Source organism: Stenella coeruleoalba, assembly GCF_951394435.1.
Source record: "Stenella coeruleoalba genome assembly, chromosome: 7".
In the NCBI taxonomy this organism is placed as follows: Eukaryota; Metazoa; Chordata; class Mammalia; order Artiodactyla; family Delphinidae; genus Stenella; species Stenella coeruleoalba.
The window spans coordinates 103,112,475-103,125,642 of NC_137153.1; the positions used below are offsets into that span (position 1 = coordinate 103,112,475).

At 48.1% G+C, this 13,168-nt stretch overlaps 1 protein-coding gene across 1 annotated transcript in view; it reads left to right on the forward strand.

The window, feature by feature from the left end:
- The window catches only part of ZNF618 (zinc finger protein 618), a 184,405-nt gene that overhangs the window by 132,783 nt on the left and 38,454 nt on the right, over window positions 1–13,168 (forward strand). Inside the window, exons 6-10 of the mRNA XM_079926009.1 lie at window positions 3,936–4,025; window positions 4,912–4,947; window positions 5,039–5,116; window positions 12,199–12,258; window positions 12,800–12,889. Of these exons, the coding sequence (XP_079782135.1) occupies window positions 3,936–4,025; window positions 4,912–4,947; window positions 5,039–5,116; window positions 12,199–12,258; window positions 12,800–12,889 (354 nt within the window). The remainder of the gene's footprint in view (window positions 1–3,935; window positions 4,026–4,911; window positions 4,948–5,038; window positions 5,117–12,198; window positions 12,259–12,799; window positions 12,890–13,168) is intronic.

A 13,168-nucleotide genomic window follows, 5' to 3' on the forward strand; every position in this document is an offset into this window, starting at 1 on the left:
CGTATAGAAAGTACAAGAACAGGGGAAACTAATTCACGCTGCAAGAAGTCAGCGTCGTGGTTACCCTTGGGAGGGGGTTTCTGGGTTCTGTGATTTGAGTTGGGCACTGGTTACAGGTGTTTTCGGTTTTCAAAAATGTAACGAGCTGAACGTTTAGGATTTGTACATTTTTCTCCATCAGTGGTCGGCATATTTTTTGATAGGGGACCAGATAGAAAATATTTTAGACTCTGCAGCCTAGGTTATCTCCATCGCGGCTGTGCAGCTGTGCCGTGGAGCACGAACACAGCCAGAGACGGTGTGGAAATGGATTCCTTATCAAAACAGACGGTGGGCAGGCCATAGTTTGGCCACCCCTGTTCTGCATGTTTGGTGTACCACCATGAAAAGTTTCTTAAAATAATAAATAAACACGAGCCACCCCCCGCCACCCCCCTTAAAAATCCAAAACCGAGTAGTTTGAGGAGGCAGGGCCTTAGCTGCAATTGGGTCCTAACAGCATTTCTTCTAAGGCACTTTCGCATCCACTCTCTCTTTGGATTCTTACACCACGTGAAAGGCCTGCAGGGCTGAGGCTACCCCTCCGTTTTCTGGACAATCTGAGCCTCAGGTTGGCCAGGCACCTGCCCCAGGGTCCTCGGCAGGAGGAATTCAGGGTCCTATGCCGCCTCCCCAAGCCCCACGCTGCCCCTGCCTGGCCCCGGGCTCCTTCTCCCTCAATAGCTCCCTTCTCTTCCGGCTCCCATCGCCTGCCTGTGGTCAGCCGCACAGTTAAGGAACTTCCCTATTTATCTTTCCTTCTTTGGCTATTCTGAGCCCCTGGCCTCTCCAGCAGCCCCTCAATGATCCGTTATGCTCCATCTGGCTTCCGCTGTTCCCGGAGTTTCACTAGTTGTGGAGGACTTCGTGACTGGGGGTATTTTTAGTCCTTCCTCTCTGCGGACTTCACTCCCCGTGGCCAGTGTGCTTTGCTGGACTCTGTGTTCCGTCCTGCCCCCCCGCCCTGCCCTGGGCCAGCAGCGCCTGCTCAGACAGCCTGGCCTTCTCACACCCCAGCCTTGCGACAAGACCTGGCCGTGGAGTCCTGTGGAGAATGTCAGATGAGGATACTGAGTTCCAGAGAGAGTTCCAGAGGGAAGTCATGCAGCTTCTTAGGGGTGGAGGTGGGCATAGAAACCAAGTCTCACACCTTCTAGTTCAGGAATCTTTCATTTATTTGTTAGAAAAATAGTACATTCATACATAGAGGCATATACCCAGTTACCCATCTCTCAACTACGAACATAGAAGATCAACTCCGCATCGAGCTCTCTTGCCTTTGTCTAACAATAATATTAGGTAACATTTACCAAGTATTTATCGTATGTTGGGTGTTGTGCTCATTTATTCTTTATCGCAATTCTGGGAGATGAAGGAACATATCAGTCCTGTTTTACAGTTGAGAAAATCGAGGAGCAGAGAGTTTAGTGCATGTGCCCGACGTTAATGGCACCTGTAAGTGGTGGAGTTGAGTTTGAACTTGGGCAGCCTGCCTCCAGAGCCTGCCTCCCCAGAGATTCCTGGAGTCCCTGAACTCTCTTGGGGTTCTGAAGTTGTGGTTTCACTGACCAAAAAATCATTTTGCCTTTCTTCCTTTGGGGATAACTCTCTTGTCCTAATTCGCTCCTGCCTTAGGAGGGCCCGGGCATGTGGTCCTGTCCACATCGAGGAGACATAGATCAGGATGTGGCGTGGGATTCGACAGAGCAGGGTGGGGCACTTCTCAGTGGCAGAAAGCTGGGGGTTCACCTTTTATTGGAGGTGGCGGATGTACATGGCCCAGCTGGTAGGAGAGACAGCGTGAGCAGAGATGAGACACGTGGGGTGGGCAACTGCAGGGCGACCAGCGCTGACCAGTATGGGAGAGGACTCACGGGGCAGGACCCCATCTGGAACGAGCAGACCCCAGTTGGGCTTGACTTCTCCACCTCTGTTCCCCGGGCATTCAGCTCTGAGAAGGATTACGGTCCAGATGGGACATGATGGGGTAGGTTGTTGCCTGTGTTAGATTGCTGGCCATGGGGAAGGATCGAAGCCTGTGCCAGGCTTGGAATCCTGGAACTGCCAGCCTGGGAGAGGCCCTGGGAATCAGCTCATCTACCACCACACCCCCTCCCCAAACTAGGGGGGAAATGGGGATGCTGAATCCCGAGGTGGGGTTGTCACTTGCTGGCAGTCTGGGTGAGGCAGGCCGGGACCAAGAGTCTCCTCCCCACGTCCCACCACCTCTACCCTGCCACTCCATGGTGGGTCGGGGCAGGGGCATGGAGATGGGAGGGCCTGGTGGGATGGTGGACGCCTGAACCCTTCCTGGTCCCCACACCCTCAGAATGTCTGTGTGTACCTCGCCTGGAGACCAGGTCGTCTCTGTGGCCCTGCATCTTCCAGGCATGTCCAGGGACTGCAGGTGCCATGGAAAAGGTGGAGTCAGAGGCGGGGAGCTGGCTAATGCCATCTGTGTCCCTGAGTTCAGCTAAGCGGGGGCCAGAAACCCTCCCACAGAATCGCCTGGCACTGCAACCTTGGGATGGGGCAGTCACATCAGATCCTGTATTTGGCTAAGGAGCAAAAGACGGGCCAGGAGGCTGGTACCCCAGCCCAGGAGTGGAGAGTGATTCATCCGGACAGAGAAGGACCATGTGCCCTGACTCAGCTGTGGCTTAGAGTTAAGTGAGAAGCTGGATCCTGGCTATTCCCTGCCCCACTCTACAGCCTTGAGCAAGCCGCCCAACCTCCCTGTGCTGGGCATCCTCGGGAAGCTGGGGTGGACGAGCCATCCCTAGATCGGCCCAAGGAGCAAACACACAAGGTCTTTGCTAGTCCAAACGTTGGAGGGGCTGCCGACGTGGCAAAGGCACTGTCCTGTACGAGCAGCCTCAGACTCTGGAGAGGCCTAGGGGGGCATCCAAACACAGGCCCTGTCATTGTTTATTGCTGTGTCACACACTTCCCCGTGGCTTCACCTGGTCCTCTGGCTCTGGGTCTCTCACGAGGCTGCAGTCAAGGCCGGGGCTGTGGTCTTATCTCACAGCTCAGCCGGGGAAGGGACCGCCTCTGTACGTACTCCCATGTTTGTCAGCAGGAGCCATCCTTCCCAAGCTGTTGGGCTGAGGGCCTCAGTTCCCCACTGGCTGTTCACCAGAGGCTGCCAAGTGGGTCTCTATGTGAGGCAGCCTGCAGCAGGGCAGCTAGCAAGAGCGAGACGGTGTGAGCAAGGCCAAAGTCGTAGTCTTCCTGTGACATCACTTAACTCTAAGCCGTGGCTGAGTCAGGGCACGTGGTCCTTCTCTGTCCAGATGAGTCACTCTCCGCTCCTGGGCTGGGGTACCAGCCTCCTGGCCCTCTTTTGCTCCTCACCTTACTGCATTGTCTCTGTTAGAAGCGAGTCAGCGGGTCCAGCCGAGACATTGCACAGGACAGGAATGCCAGTAACCAGGGTCATTCAGAACCATCCGTGATGGGCCTCACCCAGGCCCCCCTTGCTGTAGGGCTGGCAGCAGGTCCCTTCTGCCCCTCAGTAGACTCAAGTGTTAAATGGGTTATTACCTCCTCCCTCGATTGCAAGGCCGGATGGAGGGAGTGCTGGGGAAGCTCCTGGCCTGGCCCCCAACAGGACAGCCAACACCCAGGAAGCTGTAGCCGCAGTGATTGTTATTCTCACATAACGAAGGAAGTCATGATCCGGGCCCTTAGGGGCTCAGCTCGCATGGGGTAGGATTGGAAGTGCCTTTGAAAATCACTTCAAGGCTCCCTGGTCTCCTTGTGTACAAGACTCCTAACACCCCAGGAACTATTCTCCATGGAGTCACCAGTTGGGCCCAGTCTGGTCCATACCACCTTCCCCAGCCCCAAGTGACTAAAGCCCTGGTAACCACGTGTCTTTCCACCTTCCGCAGACAACTTCAGGTACACGTGTGACATCTGCGGGAAGAAGTACAAATACTACAGCTGTTTCCAGGAGCACCGAGACCTGCACGCAGTGGATGGTGAGTCAGGCCCCTCACTCCTCAGGAGCGGAGTCCCGCAAAGAGACCCCCCCTCCAGGACTGCTTATGGGGCCCAGGGCCCACCCACAGCTTCCCCTCCCACTTCCTACCCAGGGAAGGTCGGGCAGCAGGCAGGCCACGAGTGGAGTGATGAACCTCCGAGGGTTCTGGGCTAGAGAAGGTCCCCATCATATTCCATATGTCTTTCTGATGAGGGTAACCCAAGTGAAATTGCCGTTTTTGAGGGTCAAAATCAGTCGGATATCAACAATTTTATACTGATTTATTTTATGATTTCATGTTGAGTATTCCCACGCTCTGGTGAAATTAAACCAATTTTTTAAATCGATGATATTTTAGCATCTTAGATTATACAGTTAGAAATTAGAACGATAAATTTAGGTAATTTAGTTTTGGAATCTTAAGAATCCTAGAAATAGGGTCTTGGACTGGAAAAGCCTCTGGAGGGTTCCCTCTCTGGCCCCACACCCCAAGCCCGTGTCAGGCTGTGACAGCCGGGTCTCACCACCTGTCGCCTCTGGTCCATCCTTCCTCTCACCTCCTTTTTCTTTACCCACGCGCCCATCTCTTCCTTTTTTTCTCCTGCCCTGGTCCCTCGAGCGTCTGGCGGTGATCCAGAAACAGGCCAGCCCGAAAGCGTCTTCCTGCCCGGGGATGGGCCCTCGAGGAATAGAGGGATGTGCCCTCCTGTGGCCCTTGGTTTCCTGGGCAGCCGCAGTGGCTGAGGCAGCTGTCCTGGGCCCCAAAGGCAAGCTCGCTGGGGCAGAGGCTGGGAGCACTGGGCAGAGGCAGCTATGGGCAGGGACTAACAGGGTTCCTGTTTGCTTCTTTCCTTCTGCGGCTGCCGCCTCCCGCCCGGGCGCAGTGTTTAGTGTGGAAGGGGCCCCTGAGAATCGGGCAGGTAAGTCCTCGGTGGCTGCCCACCTCCCTGTCCCAACCTGGGCTCTGAGACCTGGTTACCAGGGCACTAAGGGCCGTGTGTTCTCCCACAGACCCCTTCGACCAAGGTGTCGTGGCCACTGACGAGGTGAAGGAGGAGCCCCCGGAACCATTCCAGAAAATCGGGCCAAGTATGCAGGCCTCTCTCTGGGGCCGGGGCTGGGTGGGGAGACAGGTGGGGGTGGCTGAGGGCGGCAGGGCGAGTCCCACCACTGGAAGGGGGCAGCGTTGCTAATCCTGCAGCTCTGGCCAGCGAGGCACTGGCCTCCTTGTACCTCACTTTGCCCACCTGTCAAATGGGTCAGTCACTCTTAGGACTTGCTTTTGAGAAGCAGCAGGACAGCACAGGGTCCAGGTCAGGGCAGTGAAGGTAGCACAGGCTTGGCGCCCAGTGTTAGCCATCCTGAGCCTTGGCTCCTCACCTGTGGAGTAAGGGTGAAACTTCCCCGCAGGTTTGTTGGGGGATTAAATGAGATCATGGATATAAATCACCTCTTAATTAGCACAGTGCCTGGTACATAGTAGGTGCTCGGAAAATACTGTCGTTACTGTTGTCAGAAGGGGTTTATCAGCAAATGAAGCTCTCTGGGGGAGCTACATGCAGACGCTCCGTCCTCATCCCAGTAAACCCCTGAGAGCAGGAGCCACGCACTTGACCTGCCTATTCGCAACGCACCGGTTTTGAGTATTGTGGGAACACAGCAGTGAGCAAGACAGATGTGGCCCTGCCTCGGGTAGTTCACACAGGGAGGGGGCAGCAGGTCAGTAAGCAGGTAGTTACAACATAGAAGCCCAGGGAGCAGTGGGGCTGGGAGGCAACTGACCAGCCTTGGGAATCCATGAGGCTTCTGCATGGGGATGAGGGTAGGGATGAGCCCCTGTATCCCACATGAAGGCAGCAGAGCTGCACTTGCTCCAGGAACTGAAAGGCAAATCGATTCTGAGTTCAGGTCTTAGAGAGCCTTGAAAACCAGAAGAAGGCAGTTAGATTTCATCCTGAGGGGAATGAGCCGGAGTTTACTCAGTGGAGGAGGGACTCGATCAGGTTTGTGTTTTAGGAAGACATTTTGGCTGCCGCAGGGGGAGTGGATTTGGGTCGGGGTGGAGGTTGGTTCTCGCAAGTGAGACTGGTCCAGCCCTTCAGGAAGTTGCATGCTTGCCTCTTCCTCTCTATTCTTCCGTGCCTCTCTTACTACCCAGCAAGAAGAGACCTTTATTGGCTCTACCTGTTGCAGTAAGGATTAAGGCAGCTTGTGAAAATACACACACAAACATAGATTGAATGGATGAGGAAGTTTAGGGAGGGAGAGTCAAGGGAGCTGGAACAGTGAAGCCAGAGACAAGCCTCAGAGGGCGGGACTTGGTCCCGGCCCTTGGAAGGCATTGGATGGACCCCTGAGTGTTCTTCCTCCTTCCTCGTAGGAGATGATTCTCTCCTTTTCTTTACCTCTTAAAGCACTCAGGAAACTGGAGATGTGATAATGTCTGTAAATACGATGTAAAAATAATGTCTGTATGACAGCACTTGTCATATGTAATGGTAAACATTCAATAAACAGTAACATTAAAATAATCTTGAAGTGGAGACTTGCCTGGCGGTGCAGTGGTTAAGACTTCACCTTCCAATGCAGGGGGTGTGGGTTCGATCCCTGGTCAGGAAACTAAGATCTCACATGCCTCAGACCCAAAAAACCAAAACATAAAACCAAAGCAATACTGTAACAAATTCAATAAAGACTTTAAAAATGGTCCACATCAAAACAAAAAAAAATCTTTAAAACAAAAAAATAACAATCTTGAAGTGAAGAAAATGATGAAATCCTTAACAGTAAGACTGCCAGAAGTTAGACTGTGGGAGAACCCAGATGTGAATCAGACATGTTCCATGATGGACGTTCATAGACCAGTGCAGGACAGGGACATTGGGATCTGTGAAACTGCCCCCCTCCTGCTTCAGTGCTGTCTGCCAGCAGTCCCAGCATAGCACCACCCCTTCCATCTGTAGTATCATAATTATCAAAATAGAATACAGACAACATAGGCTATAGAATCAGACAAGCCCAGGTTTGAATGCTGACATCACCAATTTACTAGCTACTTACCCCCACTGGGTGTCCTTTGATTCTTGTATAAATTGGGAATAAGAACATCTATCTGTTCTTCAGGGCTGTTGGAGGATGCCTGTGTCAAGTGTCTAGCCCAGCACCCGGCTCGTATTTAGGGCTTAACGAATGAGCGATGTTGCTGAGAGATAGTCAAGAGCGAGAGCTTTAGAGCCATCCCAAAGATGAACCCCAGCTCTGTACTTAATGCCTGTGTGACGTCCTGCAAGTTTGGTAATCTCTTTAATCACAGTAATGACAGTAAAATCACCTCTCAGGATTGTCATGGAGATTAGATGAGATTATATTCGTAAAGGAATTAGTATAGTCCTTGACATTTACATGGAAAGCATTAAACAAGTGGTACCTATTAATTATCCAGAAAGGTGCAGAGCAAGATGAAACTTGTTCTCTATATCAGTAACTACGTCTGACAGCCAGCCGGTGCTAGGACCCAGGAGGAATTATCACAAATTATATGGAGTAGGGAATTGCATTGAGAAAACTGACTGAGTTTGGCTCCCAGCTTGACGCCATGGAACTGAGATGTCTATAAGAGTATGAGGCTGTTCCTTTACCACTCAGCAGCTGCCTTGTGAGATCAGAATCCTGCTTCTTGGGCTTCTGCCACTTTTTGTAAGCTGGCCAGTGCCACAGAACCCTGATAGTGATGAGGCACAGAATAAGGGGAGCCAGTAGGGGTACAGTGCACTGTGGAGGGACTAGTCCCCACAAGTAGAGCTCTATAGGTCAGGGGAAGAGGAGAAACAGTGGCAGCAGGGCATGCTGGGAAGTATGCCTTTCACATCCATGTCAGCTGAGCAAATTGGAGAATTAAGTACTCAAGGAGGAGGAAGCCAGAGCCAGGACAGAGCAGAGGAATCCTGCTAGAAGGAGGGAGTTGGTCTAAGAGGCCCTGTGTGTCAGCGTGCTCTTCGGGTGCAGATCTGAGAATTACTCCCATGGTAATGGTCTACCATGATAATGGGGGGATGATTGAGGACCATTCGTTCAAGTCTATTGAAACAGTGTAAATCTGGATTTATTTATAGGTTACTTGAGTTTTATACCTGGATAAGGAAGAGTGACTTGAAAGGTAAAAAAAAAATAAGAAAATAAAACTTGGGAACTATGAAAATTCCACATGACAAGAAAGGAATTTAAGAGACTTAGAGGAAGAATATACCTCTGAAAATGATCTACCACAGAGTCTAGAAGGAAATGCTGTTTGGCAACCACAGTCAAGTATGAGAAAATATGACCTGTCTTAGTTCACTCAGGCTGCCATAACAAAGTACCATAGACTGGGTGACTTAAATAACAGAAATTTATTTTCTCACAGTTCTGGAGGCTGAAGTCAAAATCAGGGTGCCAGTATGATTGAGTTCTGGTCCAATGACCCTCTTTCTGGCTGTACTCTCACATGGTGAGAAGAAAAAGAGAGCAAACTCTCTGGTGCCTCTTGTTATAAGGGCACTAATCCCATCATGAGGGACCCCACTGCCATCCTCATGACTTCATCTAACCTAATTACTTCCCAAAGGCCCCATCTCCAAACAGCATTGCATTGGGAGACAGGACATCATCATCTGAATTTTGGGGGGAAACAATTCAGTCCATAGCATGACCTCTGTAAAAAAGGAAGCTGTATGGTGAAAAAGCAACAATATAAGATGAAAAAGCAAAGAGAGAGGAGTGAGATGAGAAGAATTGGAGAGAAGCAGAAAATATAAGAGCAGATTTAAAACCTACATTGTAGATAGTAAAGAGGAGTTGATCTGCAGAAATGGAATTAATAATGTGAAGGACAAACTTGAACAGATGAGCTTAATAAGCAGAAAACATGATAAATATGGAGAACGGGGAAACTGTTCCAGATAATTGGTGGGACAGAAGCAATACTCCAAAGATACAATAGAAGAAAAAATTGCTCAGCTAAAGGAAGACCTATATGTCAGATAGAATCAATAAAAAAGGACCCATAACTAGATAGATATTAGTGGCTTTTTAAACTATAAATATAAGGGGGAAAACTATACAGGTACCTGGAAATAAAGAAGCAAGTTACTTACAAATGATTTCAAGGTGGACTTGCATCGGACTTCCCTGCAATACTAAATGCTGAAAGATCATGGAATAAGTTCTGAAGGGAAAAAGGTGTAATCTAAGAATTTTAATATCTAGACAAACTGATTTATGTGTAAAAAAAAAAAGCAAGGGCTCAAAAACGTGCTATTTCTCCTATATACCCAACTTCAAAAAATTACTTGAAGATGTACTCCAATGAACTGAGTGGTTGAACACATTCAAGGGCTCAATTATGAGGCATTAATTCATAGTAAAAGAGGACTTGCGAATACTGAAGCCAGGTAAACTAGAAGTAAGTTTAAGTTTAAAATGTTGCAAATCTGATTATAAAATTGAATGCAAAAAAAGAGATCATTCTAAAATATTAAAAATGAATGTTAAAAACCAGGAAGGAAGGAATAGGTGAAGGATACAATAAAGTAGGTTAAATCAGTCCTGCTTATAGTGTGGTCCCCAGACCAGCAGCATAAGCATCTCCTAAAAGCTTATTAAAAATGTAAATTCTCAGGCCCCACACCAGACCTGTGGAATCGGAATCTCCAAGGTGGGGCTCAGGTGTCTGTGTTGTAACAGTCTTTCTAGATGATTCTTATTTAGGCTAAAGTTTGAGAGGCACTGAGTTAAACTACCTTTCTCAATGGTAATAGATATGAAAATATCATTTCGTGCTTGACTATAAAAATTAGAGAAATGTATCTTATATACTGTCTAGAACAATGGAAAATATTGGAAAATGCTGGAATATTGGAGAATAATGGAAAGGCAAAGAAAAGAGTTCATACATCAAACAACTGAAAACTAAGGGAATAAACCAGAAAGGGTATAGGATGAAAAGAAAAGAATCATAAGACAAGTAAAACCAAGTCAGTAATAGCAATAAAAGCAAATGGCATAATTTCCTTTATTAGAAGACAAAGATTCTCAGGTTAACTTAAAAGAATCCAATTAAGAATGGTTTATGAGACATACTTAGTTAATTCCTTGTCTTTTAGTCTTCTCTTTCCCATGGAGCTCTTTCCTACTCCCTTAACTAAATTGAATTCCCTATTAAGATTTTCATAGCCCCGTGTCTCCTTGAGACTACCCATTGTGGTTGCAGTTTTAGATTTGTGTGATGATTTGATTTTTCTTTCTCCTTTTCCAGACTGTAAGTTCCTTGAAGGCAGGGACCACTGCTCAACATCTTGTGCCAGCATTTAGCACAGTACCTGTTTGATGAATGCAAGTAAAAGAAAATTTAGGGAAACAGCTTTAGGCACATGTGAACAAGTAGAAGGACCTAACAAAGTAATTATCAAGAACTAATAATATTAATACCAGACAAACTAATAAAACAGTGTAATTAAAAGTTAGAGTGGGGCTTTCCTGGTGGCGCAGTGGTTGAGAGTCCGCCTGCCAATGCAGGAGACACGGGTTCATGCCCTGGTCCAGGAAGATCCCATGTGCGGCGGAGCGGCTGGGCCTGTGAGCCATGGCCGCTGAGCCTGTGCGTCTGGAGCCTGTGCTCCGCAACGGGAGAGGCCACAACAGTGAGAGGCCCGCGTACCGCAAAAAAAAAAAAAAAAAGAGTGGTGGTTCTTAACTTTCTAACACTTCAGGATTTTCTTCAGGACCTGTTAAAACACAGTTTACTGGATCCCATCCTTAGGATTTTTCTTGCAGAATGTTTCGAATAAGTCCCGAGAATTTGCATTTCTAACAGGTTCCCAGGCGATGCTGATTGCCACTAGCCCAGGGACCATGCTTTGAGAACTGCTGTGTTAGAAAATAGTGTAATGTTAACAAAGGATATGGGTCAAAGTGGAGGTTTTGATCTCATGAGCCCGTCTGCATCAAACAACATTATATCTAAATATACAAAATAAATTCAGAAACACAATGAATTGGAAGGATTGATCACGACATTTAGTCTTTGACAGAGCAAGGAGAGAAATAAAGGTTATATAGAGTTTGAATAATACAGTTAATACAGTTGATCTAACAACTTCAGAGCCCACAAAGAGCAATAATATATCTTTACCGTGGTCATGAATCAGTTAACAAAAATTATTTAGCTACCAAAATTTTTAAAGCTTCTATATTGCGAGAAAAGAACATAAACAGACTAAGAAACCAATTGAGAAAAGATACTTGTAACATGTCGAACGAAATGTTGATGCCCTTCATCTACAGAGTTCTTAGCGATTTTAAAAAGGTAGACATGCCTGTAGAAACATTGACTGTAAACACAAATAGGAAAGTCACAAAAGAAAAACTGTAGTTCATTAATCCTCAAAAATAGCTTCCTTAGAACTCAAAGAAATGGAAAATAAAACCAGCAGTGCAATGTATTTCTCCCTATCAGGCACAGTAAGAAGATAATAGTACTAAATGCTGGCTACAGTATATGGAAACAGTCATTTTGAGATCTTTCTGATGGGAGCGAAAATTGGCCCAGTCTTTCAGTAAGTAGTTGGTGCTGTGGTGATCAGAAGCCTTAAAAATGCAGGCCCTTAATTTATCCTGAGGAAATATGTGCAAAGATTATGAACAATAATCTTTATTTCGCAGTGGTGTGCAAAAATAATGAGCAGATGTGCAAAAATTTCTACGAGGGTATGGATCACAGCATTTTTTTATAAGGGAAAAATTTTGAAACAATCTCAGTGTCCTCTGGTTTAGGAGACTGGCTCAGCAAATTCCAAAGTCCAGTGGTAACCAGGCAGCCAATAAATGCAGTAGAGATCGATGTTTATTGATTTGAGCAAGATGTCTACAAAATACTGTTGATTGAATGAATGCGCCAGGTTACAAAGAGCATATAGATCAGGGCCGGCTAATTCAAGGCCCGTAGAAGCCAGACGGCTGACGTCAGTGAGAGATGAGATGGGAGTGCAGGGTGGGGTCTGGGGCAAGTGGCCAGGTGAATGCTCCACCCTGTGGGGTAGCTGCTACTCTTTTTGGGGGATTATAGATGATTGAAGTTTCTCTTATATTTAAAATTTTGTATTTGTATTTATCAGTATTTTATAATTTTCCCCCAGTGAACAATATTACATCAGAAATTTTTAAGAAGAAAGAAGTTAGGCAGTGCCAAAAGAGAGGTAAAGATGAAGTCCGGTGGGACCCAAGAGGAAGACGTGGCCCCTTCTGCCAGGGGGTGGGGGGCGTTTGGGGGCAGGGAAGACCCTGGAGACAAGGTGACCCACATGTGGCCATTGCAGAGGGCAAGGCTTGAAAAGGGGCTGATAAAGAGGTTGGCACTGGAGGTCAACTCAGGACACCACCCATTTCCTGAGCACCGGGGCCTGGGGGTGGAGCGATGGAGGAGGACAGCGTGTGCCAGGTACTGTTCTAAGCATGTGACATACAAATTTAATCCTCACAGCAATCCTATAAGGTGGTCCTATCATTGCCCCATTTTACAGATAGGAAAACTGAGGCACGGAGAGGTTATTACATTTGCCTAAAGTCACACAGCTTGAAATAGAGGAGCTGGGATTTGAACCCTGGCGGTCTGACTCAAGGGGGCTCCTGATTCTAGTTGGTGGTCCCAGAATGAGGAGGGGTTTGTGGGGAGGGAACAAGCTGCTACTTCTGGATGGGAACAGGCACCCATTCCCACACTCTCCTCTCCTTGGACAGAAACCGGCAATTATACCTGTGAATTCTGCGGAAAGCAGTACAAGTACTACACGCCCTACCAGGAGCACGTGGCCTTACACGCCCCCATCAGTGAGTACCTTCTCTGGTTGGGGGAAGGGTGGGCCAGCCATAGGCTGAGGCTCTGGAGTTTTGCCAGGGGAGGGTGAAAGCAAAGGTGAACTTGTTCTGGGTCAGCCTCTAGGTGTCCAAGTCTGACCTGGGGCCACCTGACTGCAGGAGCAGGGAAAGCCCCACCCTTAAGCCAGGAAAGTCTGAGTCCTCCCCTGGTGGTCTCAGAGGCCTGGGCCCATGTGGATTTGGGGTTAGGAAGGGTGGGCATCCTTCACCCAAGTCGTTCAGCAGCCTTGT